This window comes from Zingiber officinale, chromosome 2B (assembly GCF_018446385.1).
Source record: "Zingiber officinale cultivar Zhangliang chromosome 2B, Zo_v1.1, whole genome shotgun sequence".
Classification (NCBI taxonomy): Eukaryota; Viridiplantae; Streptophyta; class Magnoliopsida; order Zingiberales; family Zingiberaceae; genus Zingiber; species Zingiber officinale.
The window spans coordinates 149,501,737-149,526,608 of record NC_055989.1 but is presented as its reverse complement, the minus strand read 5'-3'; the positions used below and the strand labels follow the sequence as shown (position 1 = coordinate 149,526,608).

Below are 24,872 nucleotides of genomic sequence, written 5' to 3'. Positions count from 1 at the left end.
ATGTTGTCGGTGGAAGGACAAAAAACTCCACCCTCTACGGCCTTGGCTCTCAGGCCAAAGTGGCATTTGATCATTTGAGGAATCCAGTAGGCCGTGCTAGTTCCTCTTCTTCTGGTGAGATGCAGTCTTTAAGACGTGAAAATCAAGAACTGCGGTCTCAGCTGAAATCAATGGATCAGAGGATGGCTGATATGGATCAGTGGAGAGCTGATGAGGAGAAGAAGAGAGCTGAACGTGACAAGAGTAATGAAGATCTCATGGCCCAAATGCGGGCAATCGTGGCTTCTTTCACCCAAGCATCACAGGGATCTGAGTCACAGGAGACTCGAGATCTATCAGACGGTGGTCGTTAGCTTTTTGAGGTTTGTTAGTTCAGCTATACTTTAGTTTTTTATTTATTATATAGAACGTGAGCCTGTTTTGATATTATAACATGTTTATTTCTAAAGGTTTTATTACTATATGTTTCAGGAGTCACGTTCAGTTATATATACATATTGGCTCTTCACTACATCATTTGCTCACTTTTTGTTCAGGTATTATTTCATATAAAATTCTTAATATATAAATATGCAAACTGTTTATTTAAACATCATTTTGTATTTGTCTTTTTACAGGATTTTCTCTACGATTTCCCGTTCTTGTATTATTGGGACTACATTTTAGTTCGGTATGTGTTATGTAAACTTGATTTTTGATATGGATATGTGTAGAATATATATTCTGTAGATTTAGTTAGCTATGGATTATATGGAATATGGTTTTTTTTGTGGATTTTATTAGTTTGTGATTATCATATGATAGATATATGTGTGTAGATTATATTTGATGTAGATTATATTTATTGTGGATTGTATTTGTTGTGTGGATATTGTATGAAACCATCGAGTGTGATGGTTTGTTTATATATGTGGAAAATGTATATGGGAACAACGTGTAAACGAAAAGAAGTGGAATTTTTTTTGAAATTCGACGGATTACCGACGGAAAATATTCCGTCGGTAATTATCGAACTTTTAGTTCGATGCATCACTTCGGGCAACCGACGGAACGAATGATCCGTCGGTGATTACCGACGGAAAAGTTGTTCCGTCGGTAATTACCGACGGAAAAGGGATTTTCCGTCGGTAATTACCGACGGATTATCCTGTTCCGTCGGTAAATACCGACGGATCAGCCTTTTCCGTCGGTATTTACCGACGGAAGATGTTGTTCCGTCGGAGAATGTCGCTCAATCGGTGATGGAGAATATCGTTATTATACCGACGGAATGTATTTTCTGTCGGTACGTTACCGACAGAAACTTAATTTCCGTCGGTATAAAATACCGTCAGAATTCTGTTTCCGTCGGTAATAGAAGCCGGCGGATATTTTACCAACAGAAATTATTCTGTCGGAATTCCGTCGCTATATGTCTATAGCGACGGAATTCCGACGGATAAATCTGTCGGTAATGCTGGTTTTTTTTGTAGTGTCAGCAAGAAAAGTGATGTATATAGCTATGAAGTGGTTCTTTTGGAGTTGATCATTGGGCTACGTTAAATAGTTCCAAGTACATAAATTATACTCCTAGACCAATAGGTGCTCAAAAGGCAATTGAATCCACTACCTGGTCAATTCTCGACAAGGAATAGTAATCCTTGGGGCATATTTTGTTGAGGTCTTAGAAGTCGATGCAAAACTTCCATTTGTTTCCTAGCTTGAACACCAGGATCACGTTGGCGGTTAGCTCGGGAACTGCACCTCTCGAATATAGCCGACCTCCAGTAACTTGTTTGCTTCAGCTCGAATGATCTTATTCTGTTTCACCCTAAAATCTCTCTTTCTCTACGTGACCGAACGTGCTCCATTACGGTGGACGATATGCCTATGATCTCTTTGAGCTCCCAAGAAAAAACATCATTGTTGTGTGTTAAATACACAACAAGCTCTTCTTTAAGTTTCAGGAGCAGGTCAATTGCTATTTGAGTAGTGGCTTCCGGCTGGCCTAATCGAATTTGGACCTCCTCTCTTTCTTCATATACAAGGGTGAGCAGTGCTTTCCAAATGGTGTTGATTTCCATTATCGGACTCTTATGAGCAGCATTGGCCTCTATCTTGATGATCTCTATGTAGCACTTGCGTGCTACCGGAGGGGTTCCGGGTGCTCGGAGTCTAGGCGCCCAGATTAAGTCTGGGCGCCCGAACTAAGTCAACATCCTAGTTGACTTTTCAATTTGGGCCTTTTGCTCTAGTTCTTCTGCTCCGACTCCGCTTGTTTGGGTGATTTCGACCATCTGGAATAGGGCTCACCCGAACCCAACTTCTGGCCTTCTCGAGCAAACTTCCGCTCCAGCTTCTCATCCCTCGAAAACGTCGTGCGCCTCCTTCTTGCCCACCCGCGTACTCTTCCACAGCACCTCGTTCCTCAGATGCACTGAGGCCGTCAGCTCTCTTCTGCACTGTTCTTCTCTCTAGCTGCGTCTTTTGCTCAACTTCTTGTGCTCCTAAGTTCCTGGATACTTAGACATACGGGTTAGATACCAACAGAACTCAACCTGACTTGGTTGATCATATCAAAATTACCTTGGGGTACTTACAGATTCATCGCTCTCTTGGATTAGGAGTTAACATCCTGACTTCTTGATAGAGATTTTTATTGGTGCGAGAAGCATCCGACGGTCGAACCTGTGTTTTGATTATATCAAAGGGTCCAAAATTAAGTTGTTTTATTATCTAACAAGTTAAATGAGATTGCATGAAAGTCCTAAATGTACTTAGGCAAAAGTCCTAGTTGCGGTTAGGCAGGTGGAAAACGCTAGGGGGTGGTAACCCTAGGCGAAGAATAGTCCTAGCTGCGGTTAGGTAAAGGGAAAACCCTAGGGGGCGATAACCCTAGGTCATAGGGGGTCGTAACCCTAGGCGGAAAGTTTTGGCGAGTCGAGGGCTTCGGGCAAAAGTCCTAGAGTCGAGGATTCTAGGTGGAAAGTCTTGGTGTTGCGAACCAGGTGAAAGACTAGGCAGGTCGTGGAGCGGACGTCCAGCGGAAAGTCCTGCAGCCTCAGGCGTTGAGCAAAAGTCCAGTTGGTCTGAAGGATCAAGTTTCAACAGGTAAACTCTCCTGAGTGGAGTAGGTGAGGACGCATTCCCTGGTAAGGGAACAGTAGGCGTCGGTTCGACCTAAGGTTTATAGTCGAGAATCCGAAGTCAGAACCGGACATTCCGATGACTGTCAAATTCTATGTCTTATTATGTCTTAACTCTGTTTTGCAGAGTATGTTGTACTAACGTATTTTGCAGGAAGTGAATTGGAGTGTTTGTCTCAAGTAACCTGGAAAAGACCCTCTCGCAGTAAGGCGCTAGGCGCCCTCATGGAGCTTGAGGGTGCCCTGGATGCTGAGTAGACGACACCCTCATGGAGTTTGAGGGCACCCTAGACACTGGCACGAGGGCGCCCTCATGGAGGTTGAGGGCACCCTCAGGCGGACAGACTACGACCGGGTTGAAGCTCATCCACGCTACAGATTTGGCGTGGATTCCGCACGAAGGAGGGTGTCCTTCATGCTATTGAGGGCGCCCTCCACGAGCTTTATAAGCAGGTCTCGAGCATTAGCAAGAAAAAATAATGAAAATGCGATCCATCTTCCGTGCACTGCTCAAAGAACCACCCGATCAAGCTGTAGCAAGACACCAAAAACCTAAAGCTTTGAATTTCCTATTCTTAAAGTTGTTGGTATTTTTTTTACTGTACTTAATTGTTGTACTATAAAATTGTACTGTTGTGAACTTATAGTGATTGCCCAAAGTAAATGCTCAACGAGCGTAGGTCTTGGAGTAGAAGTCGTCCTAGGCTCCGAACCAAGTAAATTTTGGTGTTCGTGTGTTTTTTATTTACTTTTCCACTCCGTTTTATTTTAAAGTCTTCCTAAACCAAGTGAAAGCCACGAGCACTATTCACCCCCTCCCCCTCTAGCGCTTTCGATCCAACAATTTTAGTGACTCGAAATTCATGGGCATGAGAGGAATGTTTGATCATTTAAGAGGAGTCTATTATATCTTAGAAATCAAGTAAAATAATTAATTTGGCAATGATGCATAATGTACCAAATTAATTAGGATGTATACTTAGATGAAGAGATTAAATTATATAGTAATCGGTTCATGGTGATTTATAGTTTATGACTAATATTAATTTTATCACGTTGGGTGACTAAAAACTATTGGTAAACGGTTACCTTAATCTGTGTATGAATTTACACTGCCTTCATATATAATACATAGAAGGTCATACGCATAGCATGTAGACATGAACATTATCTATAATTGATTATTTTAGTAGAGATTAAAATTAATCAATTGCTTATTTTAAAATAAGAATTAATTAGATTATTAATTAATTTTAAAATATTGGAAGCTTATACAAGTCAAGATCAAATATGATTTTATTTGATTCAAAAAAAAAAAAGAGTAAAGAATTTGGAAAGACACCATCATGATCCTTGGAAATTTGAAGAGTCATAACTCTTCATCTTCCTAATTAATAGAGATTATAAATAAAGAATTTATGAAAGTCATAACTCTTCATCTTCCTAATTAATGGAGGTCATAAATGAAAATTTAATGAAGACCTTAACTCTTCATCTTCCTTGGAGGCTATAAATAGCCACCCTTGGAAAGGTTGTGAGGGGCTCTTTTCACTTCTCTCCTTCTTCTATCGAAAGAGATCTATAGTGCTTCCAAAAAGTTTTGTCGATTCAAGAGGCTAGCACCTAACGGATCGTATCAAGTTCGTGATCTAGTGCGTGTGGTATCGCTAGAGGAGTCACGCATGGTGTTTCTTATTTGTTTGTGATATCATTCATGCCTATCGAGGACTCGATGTATGTTTTATGTTATTTTACTTTAAAACTATATGTACCATGAAGAGATCCATGATTTAAGGGATAAATCTTATTTTAATATATATATATTCCGCTACGCTCTAATTCTAACATCTGCATCATTGGGGACCAATCCCTGATCACTAAAGCAATATCTGGAGTCGTGTAGGCCTAGTCTGATTATTGACTATACCTCAGAGTCGGCCCTGGGCCAGGGCTGATCAAGGCCCCTACCCAATGCCCCAAATTACCAAGGGTATATATATATATATATATATATATAACTCTCTCGCTGATTCCCTCACGATTCTCCTCGTCGAAGGCCCCAACCCTCCCTTGCCACGACAACTACGAGCCCTCTCTCAAAGGTGCCCTGCATTTGCAAGACGAGCACTCTCTGGTTCTTTCCTCCCCTGTTAATTTTCCTCGCTGTGCCCTACCCTCCTTCGCCGCGACAAAGCTCCATTGCTGGTAAACGCTCATGCTTTTCATTTTCTTATTAATTATGTTTTGTTTATGCACAAATTGACTTATGTATCTAAGGATGTTAGATAAATATGACTAATTCTTTTCTTTATATTTCACTCTGTATTCTTTGCCTTACTGAAAAAGACAGGCAAAAAAGTTAGCTAGAATGAACATAAAAATATTCTACTACTATACCAAGTTTTTTATATTTTTCTTAGATACAATGTCTTGCTACTCTGTTCCTTCAAAGAACAACTACAGTAGCAATGCACCATGCCCGTGTTCATGCAATGGAGGTAGTAATGACTTGCTAGAAGCTTGAACAATCACTGCAGTGCCTTCAGGTGTTAGTTAGGAACAGATTGATGGGGTACTGGGAAGGAACGAATCGCTTTTTTAGCGCAAAAAGGAATCTTAGGGAGAATGCATGCCACTAACTTTTTTATTTTTTTTTATAAAAATTCTAAAATTTTCTAATCTTTTTTCATCAACCATCAATCTACCATCACTAGTGATTTGAATATTTACGTGACATATAAATCAAATTTGTTGGAAAAATTCGTCTATCCAATTATCATCATACATTCATACTAACTCTTGAGTCTCGATCAAATGCATGCCACTGTCGCCAACCATTCCTTAGCATGCCGACGTGTCACCTCCATAATGAGTACATGATCTGATGAGCTTAATTGAGATGATAAATAAATGATAAATTTATCAAATGAGCAAAGGGTCGAATCTCAAGATTTGTAAGGCGTAAATCTCTCCACCCTTACATGACTTACTCTTTCATTCATCTTATCTCTTAATTATCATAATTTATTTTTATCATGATGGTCCAAGAACAAATTGATGAGGACATTGATGGAGACATTGAGGACAAATATAATCATCTTCTGTACAATAAATCATATCTAATGACCTAAGAAGTCAACTTGGAGGGTTAAATGATTCTTGATGAAGATAATTTGGGCGATTTAATCAATTCAAAGATTCCGGCGGTGGCAGAGCTATAGCTCAAACTTTCCGCCAAACTTGAAAGAATGAGAGAAGGGCTCCACTTGTAACTTATACGCCGACGACTTGACTTTTTTAGTTTGGTGAGTCAAAGAGTGGGCTTGATGTTGTGTTAAAGTCAACTCCGTGTAATCTGCATGTGCGCCTCCGTCCATGGAGATCCAGGCGCAATCTCCCCCTCGTTGACTTGATTCCCATCTAACTTCCTTCAGAAGATTTACAGTCTGCACGGCGACAGCGTGCAAGATTGAGTATGTGCCTGGCGTGCGTTGATACGTGAAAAACTTTGTATCGTGTTCGACGTAGACAATGTGATCAAAGGAGAGTTTTTTTCATTTACCCACTCGAATTTCTGAATATTCAACAGGACGCACAATTGATATAATGTCTGCCACTTTTATTTTAAATTTTTCAAAGTCCTCTTCGTAGTTTCAATTAATTTAAAAGCAAATTTTAGAAACATTGAGGAGTGAAATCAAAACTGTTCTAGATTCTAGAGAAAGTTGGAAACAATGCTCTGCTTTGCCACGGCGATTGCATACCGGAAGAAGAAGATGAATTTCAGATTTTGGTGGCTGATCCAACTCGTCTTCGCCATGGCCTCCGCCGGAGCTCACTCTCAGTCCACTGAAACCCTTGGCTTCCTCTCCATCGACTGCGGCATTGAGCCCGGTTCGTCCTACGTCGACCCCATCGCCAACATCTCCTACGTCTCCGATGCCGGCTTCATTGACACCGGCGTCAACCACAACATCTCCGTCGCCTACGAGGGATACTTCAGGCCCCCGCGGGTCCACACCCTCCGCGCCTTCCCCAACGGCGTCCGCAACTGCTACACCATTGGATCACCGGCGGTGGCCCGGGGGTCCAAGTACCTCCTTCGGGCGTGGTTCGTCTATGGCAATTACGACGGGCTCAGCGGCCAGCCGCAGTCCTTCGACCTCCACCTCGGCGTCAACTATTGGGACAAGGTGAACGTGACCACCGCGGAATCATCCTACTGGACGGAAACCATCACGGTGGCCACCGCCGGGTATAGTTCAATTGGTAAAACCAGAAAATTATTGAATGAAAAATCATCAAATATGATATCTCTTCTTTTAGGTACTTGTCGGTGTGCCTGGTGAACATCGGCAAGGGGACGCCGTTCATCTCCGGGATCGACTTGCGGCCGTTGAAGGACAATCTCTACCCGGCCGCGAACGAGTGGAGGAGTTTGGTGCTGTTTGACCGGGCGAACATGGGAGTGGAGTCTGGCTACACGAGGTTTATTTATTTTTTATTTATTTATTTTAAAATACAATATTTTTGTTTTCGTGAATTTTAAGATCCAATTCTTTCTTTTAGGAGATCTCTAATGGGATTTATAAAAACTATATAAACAATTAAATTGCAGTTACAATTTAATTAAACTCTAAAATGTGTTGATCAAATATTATAAAAAATATTTAAAAATTCAAAAAAATAAACCATAGGAGGTTACTAATTATTAATATAAGGCTCCAGATATGAGGAACGACATATTCAAACATGTCAAATATTACTCAGAAAAATCAACTTACTAAAAGAGCATCTTTTCGCCCTCCTTTTTTCTTTTTTCACTTCTCTCTGTTGCAGTGGAACAGGGCGAATCTCTTGCCAAGCAATTGCTCGATAGAATGTTCCTGAAAGCGCTAAGGCAGAGTGGGCACGGAAACAGAAGTTCCCACCTTCATAACAGTGCGCATGAGTGTGAAGAATGTCAGCAGGGATCTCCTGGTCCGCAAATTGCGGACCAGGGATGGTCCACTGATCTGGACCTTTGATTTGAATGGACCCCATCTTTAAATAAGTGGAGTTTATTTCAATGGACTCTACTGATATGGTATTGTTGGGAATTTTAGTGCAGATTATTTAATTAATTGGGGGTATGCTTTTGCTGAGATACTTTGTCTGGTCACATGCCAGTAGTTTTCTTTTCTATTTTTCTTTTGAGCAATGGCATTAGCTTACATTGTTGATTATTGTTCTCTTTTTTACAGTCGATGCCATGACAGCAATCAAGGAGCAGTATCGGATCCAGAGGAATTGGATGGGAGATCCATGTTCGCCTAATGCTTTTGTTTGGGATGGACTAAATTGTACTTATAGCTTCTCAAATTCTCCAAGAGTCATTGCTCTGTGAGTTCTACAAGCTCATTTAACTCAAACTATTGTTCTTGAACTACCGCAACCCACTGTTTGAAAATTCTGTAATATTCTTACGAATCACTATTGTTCTACAGGAATCTGTCATCAAGTGGGTTGACTGGGGAAATAACCAAATATGTTGCTAATCTTAGTGCACTTCAATACTTGTAAGGCTACTCATTGCTTGCTATTTGTTTTCTTTTTTGCTTTACATATTCAATGAATATGGCAAACAGTCATTAGCAGTCTTGGATTGATGGGATCAATGTCAGGCCATGCAAGCATTTGTTGTGAAACCATGCAACACTTTAATTAGAGCCTTGCACAAAGGAATGCCATAGGAGGAATTATTATCTAACAATTATTTTTTAATCATGTTTTTCAGGGACTTGTCTTACAACAATTTAACAGGGCCAATACCTGATGATCTAGCAAACTTAAGTTCTCTCAAACTACTGTAAGCATAGTTCCTAATCCTTCTTTCACTAATGGAAAAGGTAGAAAATGACTTCACATTTCTTGATTGCTTGTAGTGATTTGACAGGCAACCTGTTAAATGGATCAGTTCCTTCGAACCTCCTTGAAATGGCACAAAATGGGTTACTTACCTTAAGGTTTGTGTTACTTTTATGTTTAGGTTCTTCCATTTTTATGTAAGGATTCATAATATGAAAGCGCTAGCTTGATCATTAAAGAGATCTAGTCAAGGAGTCAACAAATATTAGCAGTTTAACTGTTTAAACTTAGGGTAATAATTTCTCATTAAAGTTTGTTCCATTTGTCCTTGAAGTAAGCTGCTTCTTTCCTTTTATGTTGGAGAATTCTTCATAACTTCATATCTTTAACCATTAAGCAAGTTATAATCTCATGTCAGACTGGATGGGAATCCACATCTTTGTGACAATGGTACATCGTGTAATGTGATGCCCACACCAAAAAAGAAGAAACTATCAACACCAGTGATTTTGATTCTTTGTATAGTTCCAATGTTAATACTTTTTGTGGTGATAGCGATAGTTTGGAGGGTGAGGAAAACAGAAGGTGAGATTTCTATGACAAAATCTTACAGTTGTTTAGTAATCATAGGCTGTCATCCATTTCCTGACATGCATTTAACAATCTTATTTTTTATTTAAAACTTGAAAGGTTTGACAAGAGGCAGCTCAGTGGATCCACAGAATGGTTTCCCAAAGCAAGCAGATAATTCATTGCGGCTTGAGAATCGCCAATTCACGCACATTGAATTACAAAACATCACTAATAACTTTCAAAAGATCCTAGGCAAAGGAGGATTCGGGTCTGTTTTCCATGGACGTTTGGAAGATGGTACTCAAATTGCGGTCAAAATGTTGTCCCAATCATCATCACAAGGAACAAAAGAGTTTCTTGCTGAGGTAAATATATCTTATATATATGTGGATGGCTGAGATTATTAATTGTGAGATTTTGCAGAACCAAATATGGGGAGGGGCAATGAATGTATAAGCTTGAATATTTTACTAAACATTTTCATGAACTGATAAAATTTTATTATTCATTGAGAATGTGGTAGCAATATTCTTGAACGATTATGTCTTGTCCAGGACTAGTCAGATCCTACAGAATATTAACTGCCCAATTCACTTCTGTTTCTTTGATTTAGTTTCAATCTTGATGTTTTTAGTTCATAAACATCACATATTATATTTTTTCAGGCCCAACACTTGACTAGAGTTCATCATCGGAATTTAGTTTCTTTGGTTGGTTACTGCAATGAAGTAAATCATTTGGCGCTTGTCTATGAGTTTATGTCTCAAGGAACACTACAAGATCATCTGCGAGGTTTAAACTACATTTAATATCATTATCTAATAGTAGGTTCCTTTCATAATACTAATTGCTTTATAGCTTGCATGACAATCAGGTGACAAGAATCAGATTCATCTTACAATCTAACTATTTAAAGATATATTTTCCTATCAAACACATGGTTAACTGAATCTTTTTAGGGACTTACAAGTCTATTCTTATTTGATTGCTGCTGTGTACAAGTAAATATTTTAATTATAAAACTGATTATAGTTTTTTGCACGTTGAATGCACAACTGAGAGTACCCAAGGGAGAATGATGATGTCTAAAAAAATTCTTTTATTTATGTTACAATATTTTGCCAGGCACTACAGACCAATAGAGTAACAGTGCTATTACTTATACAAAACAATCTTTATTTTATTTAACTTATTGTAGCAAAAAGTGATTATGTCCAGGCGCCCCTGACAGCTCTCTCTCGATCTTTCCATTTAACTTCTTGTTTAACCTATTGAATGCTGATGGCTTGTTAATTTGACATGATGCAGGCAGGGCAAACGATGATAGAGCTTTAAGCTGGAGACAACGTCTTCATATTGCAATTGATGCTGCACAAGGTTTGGAATAATGCGTGTCAATATTCCCTTGCCTGATTTCGAGACCATTCATCTAAGACCATCTTGTTTCATCTATTAAATCGCATTGCAGGGCTAGAGTATTTGCACAAAGGATGCAAACCACCATTAGTTCATAGAGATGTGAAGTCAGGAAATATCCTTTTGAGTGAAACTCTGGAGGCTAAGATAGCAGATTTTGGGCTTTCGAAAGCTTTTCTAAGTGAGGTGAACAGTCATATATCCACTGTAGTGATGGGAACTCCTGGATACCTTGATCCTGAGTATGTTATTGTTTTTAATTTATTTAGTTGTTTCAAGCAAGCATCTCTACCTAGTAGAAAGATTGTAACCAAGGAATCCAAAAAAAAGAATATTTATCATCATGGAACTTTTCATTTCTCAGATTCATGTTCTAATATGAAATGCAACCACGGAAAACATTTGTAGTAGTTATAGCAATAAGTAGGCATTTTTTTATTAAGAAATAGATTAATAGAAAATATATCAAGTTAAATTAAGAGGAATCATGGGTTTTAAGATTTATAGGGCAGTAGCATGCGGTATTTGGATCATCACTCAAAGTTTAAATTATATATCTTGCATGTTTTAGACTGTAGATCCCTTTTATTCAATAACAACAAGCATATGTATATTGTGAAAGTCCATGGACTTATCCAACCATGTCTCCACAACTAATCTTCTGAACTAGTGATTATCTCTCCATATAATAACTAACATTGAAGCAATCAACTTCAACTCAAGTGTCATTCAATTTTCATATTATGTTTATTTTGTGAAAAATTTATGATTGGAAAGCTATTGTATCACTTGTTAGGTATTACAATACCTTCCAGCTCAGTGAGAAAAGTGATGTGTACAGCTATGGAGTGGTTCTTTTGGAACTGATCACTGGGCTACCTTCAATAGTTCCAGGTACAGAAAATGTACTCCTAGTTCAGTGGGTACTCCAAAGGTTTTCTAGAGGAAATATTGAAGATGTTGTAGATCCCAAGCTGGAACGGGAGTATGATATAAACTGTGTCTGGAAGTGCGCTGATATCGCATTGAAATGCACGACACAAAGATCCCAACAACGGCCAACTATGACAGAAGTTTTGATACAACTAAAAGAGAGCTTAGAACTAGAGAACTCTCATTATAATACTGGGAACACAGTCACACGTAATGAACATTTATATTCAGAAGTAAGTGATGTGAGTCTGAATAGTGTTCCTGAGATTGGAGTCTCTAGAATGCTTGAAATTTCAGGACCAACGACAAGATAAACAAGGATATGCTCGACTTTTTCCTCTTAAAACTATATCATTATGGATATTAAGGTTCAGAAAAGTCATTTGCTTGAAATTTATTATTGTGTAGCTGTTTACATGATTATTTGTGTGAAGAAAAATAGTATTTGGAGTGTAGATGACACTTTTATTTTCTATGGCAAAAACTATTATATGTCCTATTTCATCTTAGAACAAGCGTCTTGTATTTTCTCAATATCATCTCTTTGGTACACAAAAAAATTCCCTATTTTCTTGTTCCTTATGGTATGATGCAAGTTCCCCAATTAAATTATATGATGCAAGTTCCCTATTTTCTTGTTCTTTGGTACAGAGTGATTTAGAAATCTTTGAAACACTACACCAAATGTTTCCAAAAAGAAAAAAATACTCCTAAATGACTTAATTAAAAATGTGTTTCGAAGAGTGCGATGGACATTTTATTTTTACAAAACTTGCATAATAAGGATATTTAAATAAACAAATCTTGCAAATAAGGAAGATGTCTAAAATTATTAAAAGATATATATATACAGATATTTTATATGATTCAATATTTTTGATTTTTATTTTCAGACTTATATATTTGTATCATGAGTCTTCCCTTTGAAAATTATAATATATTCTGAAAGAAAGGGATCTGCTGCTATTTGACTTAAAATGATCGGTTTATTTAGGAGCGTAAAAATTAAAATTTTTTAAAAAATTAGTTATTTGGGAGAGTAAAAATAAAAAATAAAAAATAAAAAAAATAGTTAAAATATTTTCATCATTTACTTTATTAAAATTATAAGATGAATATGAAACATAATCCTAAAGAGTTAAAATTAATTCCGATCCTCTTCGCCTTCACCATGGCTTCCCCCGGAGCTCTCTCCCAGTCCACTGACGCCCTCGTCTTCCTCTCCATCGACTGCGGCATTGAGCCCGGTTCGTCCTAGTCGACCCCCTCACCAACATCTCCTACGTCTCCGACGCCGGTTTCATTGACACTGGCGTCAACCGCAACATCTCCGGCGACTCTTTGTCCCCGAAGCTCCGCACCCTCCGCGCCTTCCCCAACGGCACCCGCAACTGCTACTACACCATTCGGTCGCCGGTGGTGGCGCGGGGGTCCAAGTACCTCCTCCGGGCGTTGTTCCTTTACGGCAACTACGACGGGCTAGACGGACAGCCGTTGGCCTTCGACCTCCACTTCGGCGTCAACTACTGGGACAGTGTGAGCGTGACCGACTCCACCTTTTTCTACGTGAAGGAGACCATCACGGTGGCCACCGCCGGGTATAGTTCAGTTGGCAAAAACCAAGGAATTATTTAATGAACAATATAATCATCAAATGTGATCTCTTTCTTTCGTTCCTTCGCCTTTTTTTTTCCACTTCTCTCAGTTCCTGAAAGGGGTAAGGCAGAGTGGCCACGGCAAAAGAAGTTCCAATTCAAATTCTCACGAAAAGCTCAAACCTTTATTTTAAGTTGTTCAAATTTTCCTAAATTTGATGTCTGCCAGAAAACAAAAACTTAATTATGATGATTGGTATTGGAAAAGGACCAAAACAAATCAGCATAAAGAGGAAAAACATTAGCTCGAAAACCATAGATTGAAACAGGTGTTGGGATTGGAAGGCACATATGATATTAAGCAGATTGATCTTTATTTCAATGGACTCTACTGATATGGTATCGTTGGGAATTTTAATGCTGATTATTTGCTTGGTATTTGCTTTAGGGTGTGCTACTGCTAAGATACGTACTCTAGTCACATGCTAGTAGTGTTTGTTTTCTATTTTTCTTGTGAGCAATGTCATTTGCTTACATTGTTGATTATTTTTCTCTGTTTTTACAGTTGATGCCGTAACAGTGATCAAGGAGTGGTATCGGATCCAGAGGAATTGGATGGGAGATCCATGTTCCCCTAGTGCTTTTGTTTGGGATGGACTAAATTGTACTTATAGCTTGTCAAATTCTCCAAGAGTCACTGCTTTGTGAGTTCTACAAGTTCATCTAACTCTAACTATTGATCATGAAATACCAGGACCAACCATTTGGAAATTCTGTAATATTCTTACTAGTCACTATTGTTTAGCAGGAACTTGTCATCAAGTGGGCTGATTGGGGAAATAACCAAATATGTTGCTAATCTTAGTGCACTTCAATACTTGTAATGCTACTCATTGTTTGCTATTTGTTTTCCCTTTTCCTTTCAATGTTCATTGAATATGGCAAACAGTTATTAACAGTCTTGGATTGTTGGGATCAATGCCAGGCCACACAATCATTTGTTGTGAAACCATGCAATATTTAAGGAGGAATTATTATCTAACAAATGTTCTTTAATCATTTTTTTCAGGGATTTGTCTTACAACAATTTAACAGGGCAAATACCTGATGAACTAGCAAACTTAAGTTCTCTCAAACTACTGTAAGCATAGTTCTTAATCCTTTTTTAACTTTACTGAAAAGGTAGATAATGGTTTAATATTTCATGATTTCTTGCAGTGATTTGGCAAGCAACCAGTTAAATGGATCAGTTCCTTCGAACCTCCTTGAAATGGCACAAAATGGTTTACTTACCTTAAGGTTTGTGTTACTTTTAAGTGTAGGTCCGTCCATTTTTCTTTAACGATTCATAATATGTTAGGGCTTGCCTGACTATGAAAGAGATCTAGGCATGGTGTCAAGAAATATTTGGAGTTTAGGTGTTTAAACTTAGGGTAATGATTTGGCATTAAAGTTTGTTCAATTTGTACTTGAACTCAGCCGCTTCTTTCTTTTTTGGTTGGAGAATTCTTCATAACTTCATACATATCTTTAACCATTAAGCGAGTTATAATATCATGCAGACTGGATTGGAATCCACATCTCTGTAACAATGGTACATTGTGCAATGTGATGCCTGTAGCAAAAAAGAAGAAAATATCAACACCGGTGATCGTGATTCTTTGTATAGTTCCTGTGTTAATACTTCTTGCAGTGATAATCATCGTTTGGAAGGTGAGGAAAACACAAGGTGAGATTTCTGTGACATACTCTTGCAGTTGTTTAGTAATAATAGACCATGATCCATTTTTTGACATGCATTTACCAATCTTATTCTTTATTTGAAACTTGGAAGGTGTGAGAAAAGGCAGCTCAGTTGATCCACATAATGATTTCCCAAAGCAAACGAATAATGTATTGCAGTTTGAAAATCACCAATTCACTTACATGGAAATACAGAACATCACTAATAACTTTCAAAAGATCCTAGGCAAAGGAGGATTTGAGTTTGTTTTCCATGGACATTTGGAAGATGGTATTCAAGTTGCGGTCAAAATGCTATCACAATCATCATCACAAGGAACTAAGGAGTTTCTTGCTGAGGTAAATAAATCTTATACATATGTGGATAGCTGAATTTAATTGGTTGGAGGTGGTTGTTGAATGTGAATCCATTGGAAGATTTTGCATAACTAAAGATGGGGAGGGGAATGAATGTATAAAATCGTATATTTTACTGAGGAGTTGATGAAATTTTATTATTCTTTCAAACATATAGTAATAGTATTCTTGAACAATTATGCCCTGTTCAAGAATAGTTAGAGACTACATAATATTAATTGCCCCATTCACTTCTGTTTCTTTAATTTAGTTTGGATCTTGATGTTTCTAGTTCGTAAGCATCACTGATTATGTTTTTTCAGGCCCAACACTTGACTAGGGTTCATCATCGGAATTTAGTTTCTTTTATTGGCTATTGCAATGAAGTAAATCATTTGGCGCTTGTCTATGAGTTTATGTCTTAAGGAACACTACAAGATCATCTGCGAGGTTTGGAACTGCATTGAATATCATTGCTAATGGCTGGTTCCTTTCATAATATCACTTGCTTTATAGCATGCATGACAATCAGGTGACAAGAATTAGATTCATCTTACAATCTAACTATTTAACAATATATTCAATCTAACACGTGCATTCTTATTTGCTTGCTGTTGTGTACAAGTTCAATACACCTAAGAGTATGAAAGGGAGAATGATGATGTCTAAAAATTCTTTTATTTATCTTATAATGTTTTGGCAGGCACTACTGACCAACAGAGTAATAGTGCTATTACTTATACCAGGCAATCTTTACTTCATTTAACTTATTACTTTTCCTTACTGAATGTTGTTGACTTGTTAATTTGACATGATGCAGGCAGGGCAAACAATGCTAGAGCTTTAACATGGAGACAACGTCTTCATATTGCAATTGACGCTGCACAAGGTTTGGAATAATGTGAACCGTCAAGTATCAATATCCCCTTCCTTGATTCCCAAACCATTCATTTGAGTCCATCTTAGTTCATTTATTAAATTGCATTGCAGGGCTAGAGTATTTGCAAAATGGATGCAAACCACCATTAGTTCATAGAGATGTGAAGTCTGGAAATATCCTTTTGAGTGAAATTTTGGAAGCTAAGATAGCAGATTTTGGGCTTTCGAAAGCTTTTCTAAGTGAGACAAACAGTCATATATCCACTTTGGTGGTTGGAACTCCTGGATACCTTGATCCTGAGTATAATTGTTTCACGCACGCATCTCTACCTAGGAGAAAGATAGTAACCAAGGAATCCAAAAAGAAATATAAAATTCATCATCATGGAACTTTTCATTTTCAGATTCATGTTTCAATATAATTTCCCATCTCCTGTGTGCTTGAACTATTTAATTTTGTTTTTTTTAATGAAGGAAAGAAGGCTTGTTTCATAATATATATGATTTTTCTATCCAGGAATGAAATGCAACCACCGAAAACATTAATAGTTCTAGCAATAAGTAGGCAAAATTTTTTGAAGAAATAGATTAATAAAAATACATCAAGTTAAATAAAGAGGAATCATGAGTTTTAAGAATTATAGGGCAGTAGCATGTGGTATTTGGATCATCACTTTTAAATCATATATCTTGCATGTTTCATTTTGTCCAATAACAGAAAGCATATGCACATTGTGAAAATCCCAAGCATATCCAGCCATTAGCCATGTTTCCCCGACTAATATTTTTGACTAGTGATTCACTCTCTCTATAATGACTAAGAATTAGGCAGTCAACTTCAACTGAAGTGTCGTTAAGCTTTCATACTGTATTTATTTTTTGGAAAATTTATGATTGAAAATTTATCGTACTACGTGTTAGGTATTGTTGGATATTGGGACCTTAAATGGACCAAAACGATTTAGAGGAAGGAAGCCATCAATTGTTGAAAGTCGTAATTGACTTCAAAATTGAAATCTACGATTCGCGTAGATAGATTTAGACTATTAATTTGCTCAAAACCGATTAAGGGTGAATGAGAAATTAATGTTTAAAGTCAACCCAAAATAACATTTGTTATTCATTAATAAAGTGCATAGGAGAATAGTCTCACATCGGAAATTCTCGATGTGTATTCTCTACTTATTAATGAAGATATGTTAATGGAGTTAACACAAAAAATAAAAAGAGCAGGTGACCCCTTAGCCCAGGGCGAGTAGGTGCTCGCACCTGTGAGCCCGCCACGTGCGCACGTGCGCAATGGGCGCTTTGTAGGCGCACTTTGCACTTCGCATCGTCACGAGGAGCTTAAATTTATGCTCCAGGTGACATTGCAGTGCCTGCGTGGCACTCGGGTGACGTGTCAGGCTCTTACCTGACGTGGCAGTGCCTAGCGGCATCCTCGTGGGCAAAGGGAGATGACTGGACAGTTGACTTAGGGAATGGATGGCTACCGTTGATCACCGTTGATCAAATAGATATGATGGATCGCTTGTGATGCGATCTAGAGCGTTGGATCGCAAAGAGTAACGATCTGACGGCCTGGGATGAGACTTGATCTGAAGCATCGAATCAATGGATCCAGATCCGATGGCTGATGACAATAGGCGGGGTCTGAGGGTCACAACTCCTCAGATCTGATGGATGAGATTGAAGTGGGCTTGGTGAAGGGTTACAACCCTTCAGAATAGATGATCTAGATCGATCCAGCCCAAGGAACACATCCACTCACCCAAAGGACACTCAACCTCTTCGTTCAGTATAAATAGAACCCTCCAGATGATGGAATACTCACTCAATCTTCTCTTCTCTTCCTCAAGCATTCATCTCATCTTGTGCATTCAAGAGTCCAAGAAGTCTACTAAAAGGTTCGCTGGTCTCGGAAGTTGGAGTGCTACGATTCCGAGACGTTCGTCGTCGTTGTATCTTGGGAACGAATTGCAACAATCCGTTAAGCACCGTAGCGGAGCAATATCGTTTACGGAGATAGTGTCGAACACTAGCCTCGACGATCAGTTTGCATACTCCAGAAGCTACCCGGAGACAACAAAATTAAATATTTCCTGATATTAAACGACATTCTAGACGTGGTTGTTGTTCCGATAACCATTCCGACGGAGAAAAGCCGAGAAATTCACCGGAACCGATTTCAAAAGATGGCAACAGAAGATGTTGTTTTATCTAACAACGCTAAACCTTGTCCGATTTTTGCACGAAGACACGCCACCGCTACGGAAGGAAGTAAGGCGCTAGCGATGCGTGGTCTCATGGAGATTTTCCGTACCGCAATTATATACTCAACGCCTTGGATAACACGTTATATAACGTATATTGTTCTCTGGAGACGGCAAAATCTTTGTGGGAAATCCTTGAGAAGAAATACAAGACCGAAAATGCTGGATTGAAGAAATTCATCGTCGGTCAATTTCTGGATTTCAAGATGGTGGACTCAAAAAGCGTCTCATTTCAAGTCCAAGATATGCAATTAATACTGCATGATCTGGACGCCGAAGGCATGAAGCTGAACGAGACATTCGCAGTTGCTGCGGTAATTGAGAAGCTCCCTCCGTCATGGAAGGATTTCAAGAATTACCTAAAGCACAAGCAAAAGGAAATAGGGCTGCAAGACCTGATCCTGAGGCTACGAATAGAAGAGGATAATCGAAAGTTATCCGACTCCAGAGGAGCCAAGCGGACTATAGACGAAATGTCCAACCTGGTCGAGCCGAACGCCAAAAAGCCGAAGCAGTTCAAAAGGAAGGCTCAAGCAAAGAAGTTCAAAGGCTCCTGCTACAACTGTGGAAAGGCAGGACACCTATCCAAGGACTGCAGACGCCCAAAGAAGCCAACCAAGGGGCCAAAGGATGTTGCGAATCATGTCGCAACCTCTCTTGAGGACTTGGATCTCACTGCGGTTGTATTTGAAGCCAACTTGGTGGATACCAACCCGAAGCAGTGGTTCATTGATACTGGAGCAACTCGTTATATCTGTTCCGATAAAGCGATGTTCTCTAAGTATACTCCGATAAATGGCAGGAAGCTCTATATGGGTAATTCCACGACGTCGCCAATTGTTGGACTCGGAAAAGTTGTTCTGAAGATGACGTCCAGAAAGGAGCTAACACTCATTGATGTACTTCATGTTCCCGACATCAGTAAGAACCTAGTTTCTGGAGCGGCATTGGTCAAGGCCGGATTTAGGCTAGTGTTCCAGTCAGACAACTTTGTACTTACGAAGAATGGTGTCTTCGTAGGAAAGGGGTACCTAGAAAAGGGTCTATTCAAAATGGTTGTAATGTCTGTACTCCGAAATTTTGATGGTAATAAAATAAATGCTTCCAGCTATGTTGTTGAGTGTTTTAATTTATGGCATGATCGACTCGGACATGTGAATAATAATACTCTGAAACGTCTCGTCAAACTAAATTTATTACCAAACGTCAATCTTGACGAAACACACAAATGTGAAGTGTATGTGGAAGCTAAAATGACGAAACTATCTTTCCATTCGATGGAAAGGTCAACGACTCCTCTAGAATTAATACATAGTGATCTATGTGATTTGAAATTTGTGCAAACTAGAGGAGGTAAAAAGTATTTCATTACTTTTATCGATGACTGCACAAGGTTCTGTTATGTCTTTCTTTTAAAAAGTAAAGAAGAAGCCCTAGAGGCGTTCGGAACCTATAAAACAGAAGTTGAAAACCAACTTGACAAACGAATTAAAATAATTCGAGCGATAGAGGTGGAGAATATAGTGCACCGTTTGATGAATTTTGTCAGAATCCGGCATTATCCATCAAACAACGGCACCTTACTCACCTCAATCAAACGGTGTTGCCGAACGTAAAAATCGGACACTAAAAGAAATGATGAATGCCTTGTTGATAAATTCAGGCTTACCTCAAAACTTGTGGGGAAGCAATATTATCGGCAAATCACATTCAACATAATCCCTCATAAGAAAAATGATAAAACTCCATATGAACTATGGAAAGGCCGCGAGCCATCGTACAAATACCTGAAAGTGTGGGGGTGCTTGGCAAAGGTCGAAGTACCTAAACCAAAGCAAGTAAAGATCGGACCTAAAACGTTCGATGCGATATTTGTCGGATATGCCCATAATAGTAGTGCATATCGTTTCCTAGTTCACAAATCAGATATTCCTGATATACATGTGGGAACAACCATAGAATCTCGAAATGCGATATTCTTTGAAAACGTATTCCCAGATAAAAAGGGAAACATTGAAAGTGATAACAACGGAAGTTCAAACAAAAATGACGTTACCGAACTTAGCTGTTATAAAAGGACTATTGACGATCAAAGTGAAGAGCCACGTCGTAGCAAACGGGCTAGAGTTGAGAAATCGTTCGGGCCAGATTTCATGACTTTCATGTCAGAAATGGAACCAAGAACATTAAGTGAAGCTCTCTCTAGACCCGATGCTCCAATGTGGAAAGAAGCTGTCAATAGTAAAATTGAGTCTATCATGAATAATCATACTTGGGAATTAGTAGACCTTCCTTCTGGTAACAAACCATTAGGTTGTAAGTGGATACTAAAACGTAAGTATAAAGCTGATGGATCAATTGACAAGTATAAGGCCAGACTTGTAGCCAAGGGGTACAAGCAAGAGGAAGGCCTTAATTACTTCGATACATACTCACCGGTGACAAGGATTACGTCCATACGAGTGCTAATAGCCATTGCAGCACTGTATGACCTTGAAATACATCAAATGGATGTTAAGACTGCATTCTTAAATGGTGAGTTGGAAGAAGAAATTTATATGGAGCAACCCGAAGGGTTCATGGCTCCTGGAAATGAGAAAAAGGTGTGTCGACTTGTTAAGTCGTTGTACGGACTTAAGCAAGCGCCTAAACAATGGCACGAAAAATTTGACAAAGTAATGTTGTCAAACGAATTCAGAATAAATGAATGTGACAAATGCATTTATGTCAAAACACACCTGAAGGCTATGTAATTGTCTGTCTATACGTAGACGACATGCTAATAATGGGCAGTAATCATGATGTAATCATGACTACAAAGAAAATGTTGACCAGAAATTTTGATATGAAAGATATGGGTCAAGCAGATGTTATATTGGGAATTAAAATTCTCAGGACATCAGAAGGGATAGTTTTAACACAATCCCATTATGTAGAATCTGTATTGAAAAAATTCAATGCGTACGATCTCTCTACAGTGAAAACACCTATGGATCTAAGTCAACACTTAGCAAAAAACCATGGTGAGACCATATCGCAGTTGGAATATTCTCGGATAATAGGCAGTTTGATGTATCTCACAAACTGCACACGTCCGGATATTGCCTGTACGGTCAACAAACTGAGTCATTTTACGAGTAATCCAAACGACACCCATTGGAAAGCATTGATGCGAGTTCTCAGATATTTGAAATATATTATGAACTATGGATTACATTATGGAAAATATCCCGCTGTATTGGAAGGATATTGTGATGCTAATTGGATATTAGATACAAAAGACTCCAAATCCACTAGTGGATATGTATTCATGATCGGTGGGGGAGCAGTATCTTGGAAATCCACTAAGCAGACTTGCATTGCTCGGTCAACTATGGAATCCGAGTTTATAGCACTAGACAAAGCAGCTGAGGAAGCTGAATGACTGCGGAATTTCTTGGAAGATATTCCTAGCTGGGTGAAACCTGTGCCTGCCGTACTAATCCACTGTGATAGTCAATCGGCGATTGGAAGGGCACAGAGTAATATGTATAATGGGAAGTCACGACATATATGTCGTAGACATAATACCATTAGGCAGTTGATCTCGAATGGAGTGATTGCAATCGACTATGTTAAGTTCAAAGATAATTTGGCAGATCCTCTAACGAAGGGGTTGAGTCGAGATCAAGTATACTGCTCATCAAGAGGAATGGGATTAAAAATCTACAACTAAAAACGACTGTAGCGGTAACCCACCTTGTGAGCCCGAGATCCGCAACGTGGTTCAATAGGAGCTTTGTGGTCGCATTTGACTTAGATAGTTTATCTCTATCCCAATCCTAGGATGAATTTGTGCTGTCCTACCTCATGTAGTGAGGTTAAGCTTATGCTTTTAGTGACTTCTATACCTGATAAGGTGGAGTATGGTAGGATACTCTTGATAGAAGTTTCACCTATGTGAGTGTGAAGACAGGTCGCTTCAATGAAACACTTATGAATCCAAGATGGTATCCATGGCCGAAACGGAACCAACCATGAGAACCTAAAGTAGGTGAGATAGATCTCTGTGTGGGTGTTATTGTCTAAGTATACACCAATAGCTGAGTAGTTCAAGACATCACGCTCACTGCGCAGCCTAGTATACTCGATAGCATTTCACTACGGAAGGTTCAAAGCCACAAGCTACCTCTCCCGATGTAGTGACTTATCGATTGGACTCTTGTAAAATGTCAGCATGCATACACGCATTGCATTAATTTCCATTCATGTGGGGGATTGTTGGATATTGGGGCCTTAAATGGACCAAAACGATTTAGAGGAAGGAAGTCATCAATTGTTGAAAGTCGTAATTGACTTCAAAATTGAAATCTACGATTCGCGTAGATATATTTAGACTATTAATTTGCTCAAAACCGATTAAGGGTGAATCAGAAATTAATGTTTAAAGTCAACCCAAAATAACATTTGTTATTCATTAATAAAGTGCATAGGAGAATAGTCCCACATCGGAAATTCTCGATGTGTATTCTCTACTTATTAATGAAGATGTGTTAATGGAGTTAACACAAAAAATAAAAAGGGCAGGTGACCCCTTAGCCCAGGGCGAGCAGGTGCTCGTACCTGTGAGCCCGCCACCCGCCACGTGCGCACGTGCGCACGTGCGCAATGGGCGCTTTGTAGGCGCACTTTGCACTTAGGAGCATTGAGGAGCTTAAATTTATGCTCCAGGTGACATTGCAGTGCCTGCGCGGCACTCGGGTGACGTGTCAGGCTCTTACCTGACGTGGCAGTGCCTATGCGGCATCCTCGTGGGCAAAGGGAGATGACTGGACAGTTGACTTAGGGAATGGATGGCTACCGTTGATCAAATAGATATGATGGATCGCTTGTGATGCGATCTAGAGCGTTGGATCGCAAAGAGTAACGATCTGACGGCCTGGGATGAGACTTGATCTGAAGCATCGAATCAATGGATCCAGATCCGATGGCTGATGACAATAGGCGGGATCTGAGGGTCACAACTCCTCAGATCTGATGGATGAGATTGAAGTGGGCTTGGTGAAGGGTTACAACCCTTCAGAATAGATGATCTAGATCGATCCAGCCCAAGGAACACATCCACTCACCCAAAGGACACTCAACCTCTTCGTTCAGTATAAATAGAACCCTCCAGATGATGGAATACTCACTCAATCTTCTCTTCTCTTCCTCAAGCATTCATCTCATCTTGTGCATTCAAGAGTCCAAGAAGTCTACTAAAAGGTTCGCTGGTCTCAGAAGTCGGAGTGCCACGATTCCGAGACGTTCGTCGTCGTTGTATCTTGGGAACGAATTGCAACAATCCGTTAAGCACCGTAGCGGAGCAATATCGTTTACGGAGATAGTGTCGAACACTAGCCTCGACGATCAGTTTGTATACTCCAGAAGCTACCCGGAGACAACAGGTATTGCAATACCTTCCAGCTCAGTGAGAAAAGTGATGTGTATAGCTTCGGAGTGGTTCTTTTGAAACTAATCACTAGGCTGCCTCCAATAATTCCAAGTACAGAAAATTTACACCTAGTCCAATAGGTGCTCCAAAGGTTTGACAAAGGAAACATTGAAGATGTTGTAGATCCTAGACTAGAAGGGGGTATGATATAAATTGTGTCTGGAAATGTGTTGATATCGTGTTGAAATGCACGGCACAAAGGTCCTAACAACGGTTAAACATGACAGAAGTTGCGAAACAACTGAAAGAGAGCTTAGAACTATAAAATTAGTCCTCCTCGAATTGGATTTATTTTGAGTTGCTTCATTTTATTATTTCCATTGCTTACGGTTATAGTTCTTGCTTAGAACTATAAAATTAGTCCTCCTCGAATTGGATTTATTTTGAGTTGCTTCATTTTATTATTTCCATTGCTTACGGTTATAGTTCTTTCTGTTCTGGATTTTTTAGTATTTCATATGTACATGCGCACATACACGCATTGTCATTTGTGACTTGGTGTTATTACATTACATCGGTATTTTATATTGGCTTGAATTGATTCGATATCATATTTCTTATATTGTCACTAGGGGTACTGTCCAGTTTGTCGGACAAGTATACCTTCAAGGTGTGACAGCTAATCCAAGACCAAATCTTGGGACAAGTCTCCTTGTTTAATTGTGTGCAAGATTTTTTC

General features: G+C 39.1%; 1 protein-coding gene and 2 pseudogenes across 1 annotated transcript; all 3 read left to right on the top strand.

Moving 5' to 3' along the window:
- Window positions 1–6,845: 6,845 nt before the first annotated feature.
- Window positions 6,846–12,420, top strand: LOC122048853 (probable LRR receptor-like serine/threonine-protein kinase At1g05700). The gene is made up of 13 exons (XM_042610368.1): window positions 6,846–7,380; window positions 7,452–7,613; window positions 8,231–8,282; window positions 8,335–8,507; window positions 8,612–8,683; window positions 8,902–8,973; window positions 9,050–9,130; window positions 9,391–9,557; window positions 9,663–9,910; window positions 10,211–10,337; window positions 10,854–10,922; window positions 11,014–11,203; window positions 11,758–12,420. Exons 1-13 carry the CDS (start codon window positions 6,860–6,862, stop codon window positions 12,206–12,208), a joined length of 2,385 nt encoding a protein of 794 aa, XP_042466302.1. The 5' UTR covers window positions 6,846–6,859; the 3' UTR covers window positions 12,209–12,420.
- Window positions 12,421–13,065: 645 nt separating this feature from the next.
- On the top strand, window positions 13,066–13,529 carry LOC122048852 (annotated as a pseudogene).
- Window positions 13,530–14,066: 537 nt separating this feature from the next.
- LOC122047793 lies at window positions 14,067–24,458 on the top strand (annotated as a pseudogene).
- Window positions 24,459–24,872: the final 414 nt, after the last annotated feature.

Bases quoted from the DNA above. Each gene is read 5' to 3' on its own strand.
- LOC122048853 (XM_042610368.1), top strand. From the start codon at position 6,860: ATGCTCTGCTTTGCCACGGCGATTGCATACCGGAAGAAGAAGATGAAT. The intron at 7,614-8,230 runs GTTTATTTATTT...TGGGAATTTTAG, and splicing joins GTGGAGTCTGGCTACACGAG to TGCAGATTATTTAATTAATT. The intron at 11,204-11,757 runs GTATGTTATTGT...ATCACTTGTTAG, and splicing joins CCTGGATACCTTGATCCTGA to GTATTACAATACCTTCCAGC.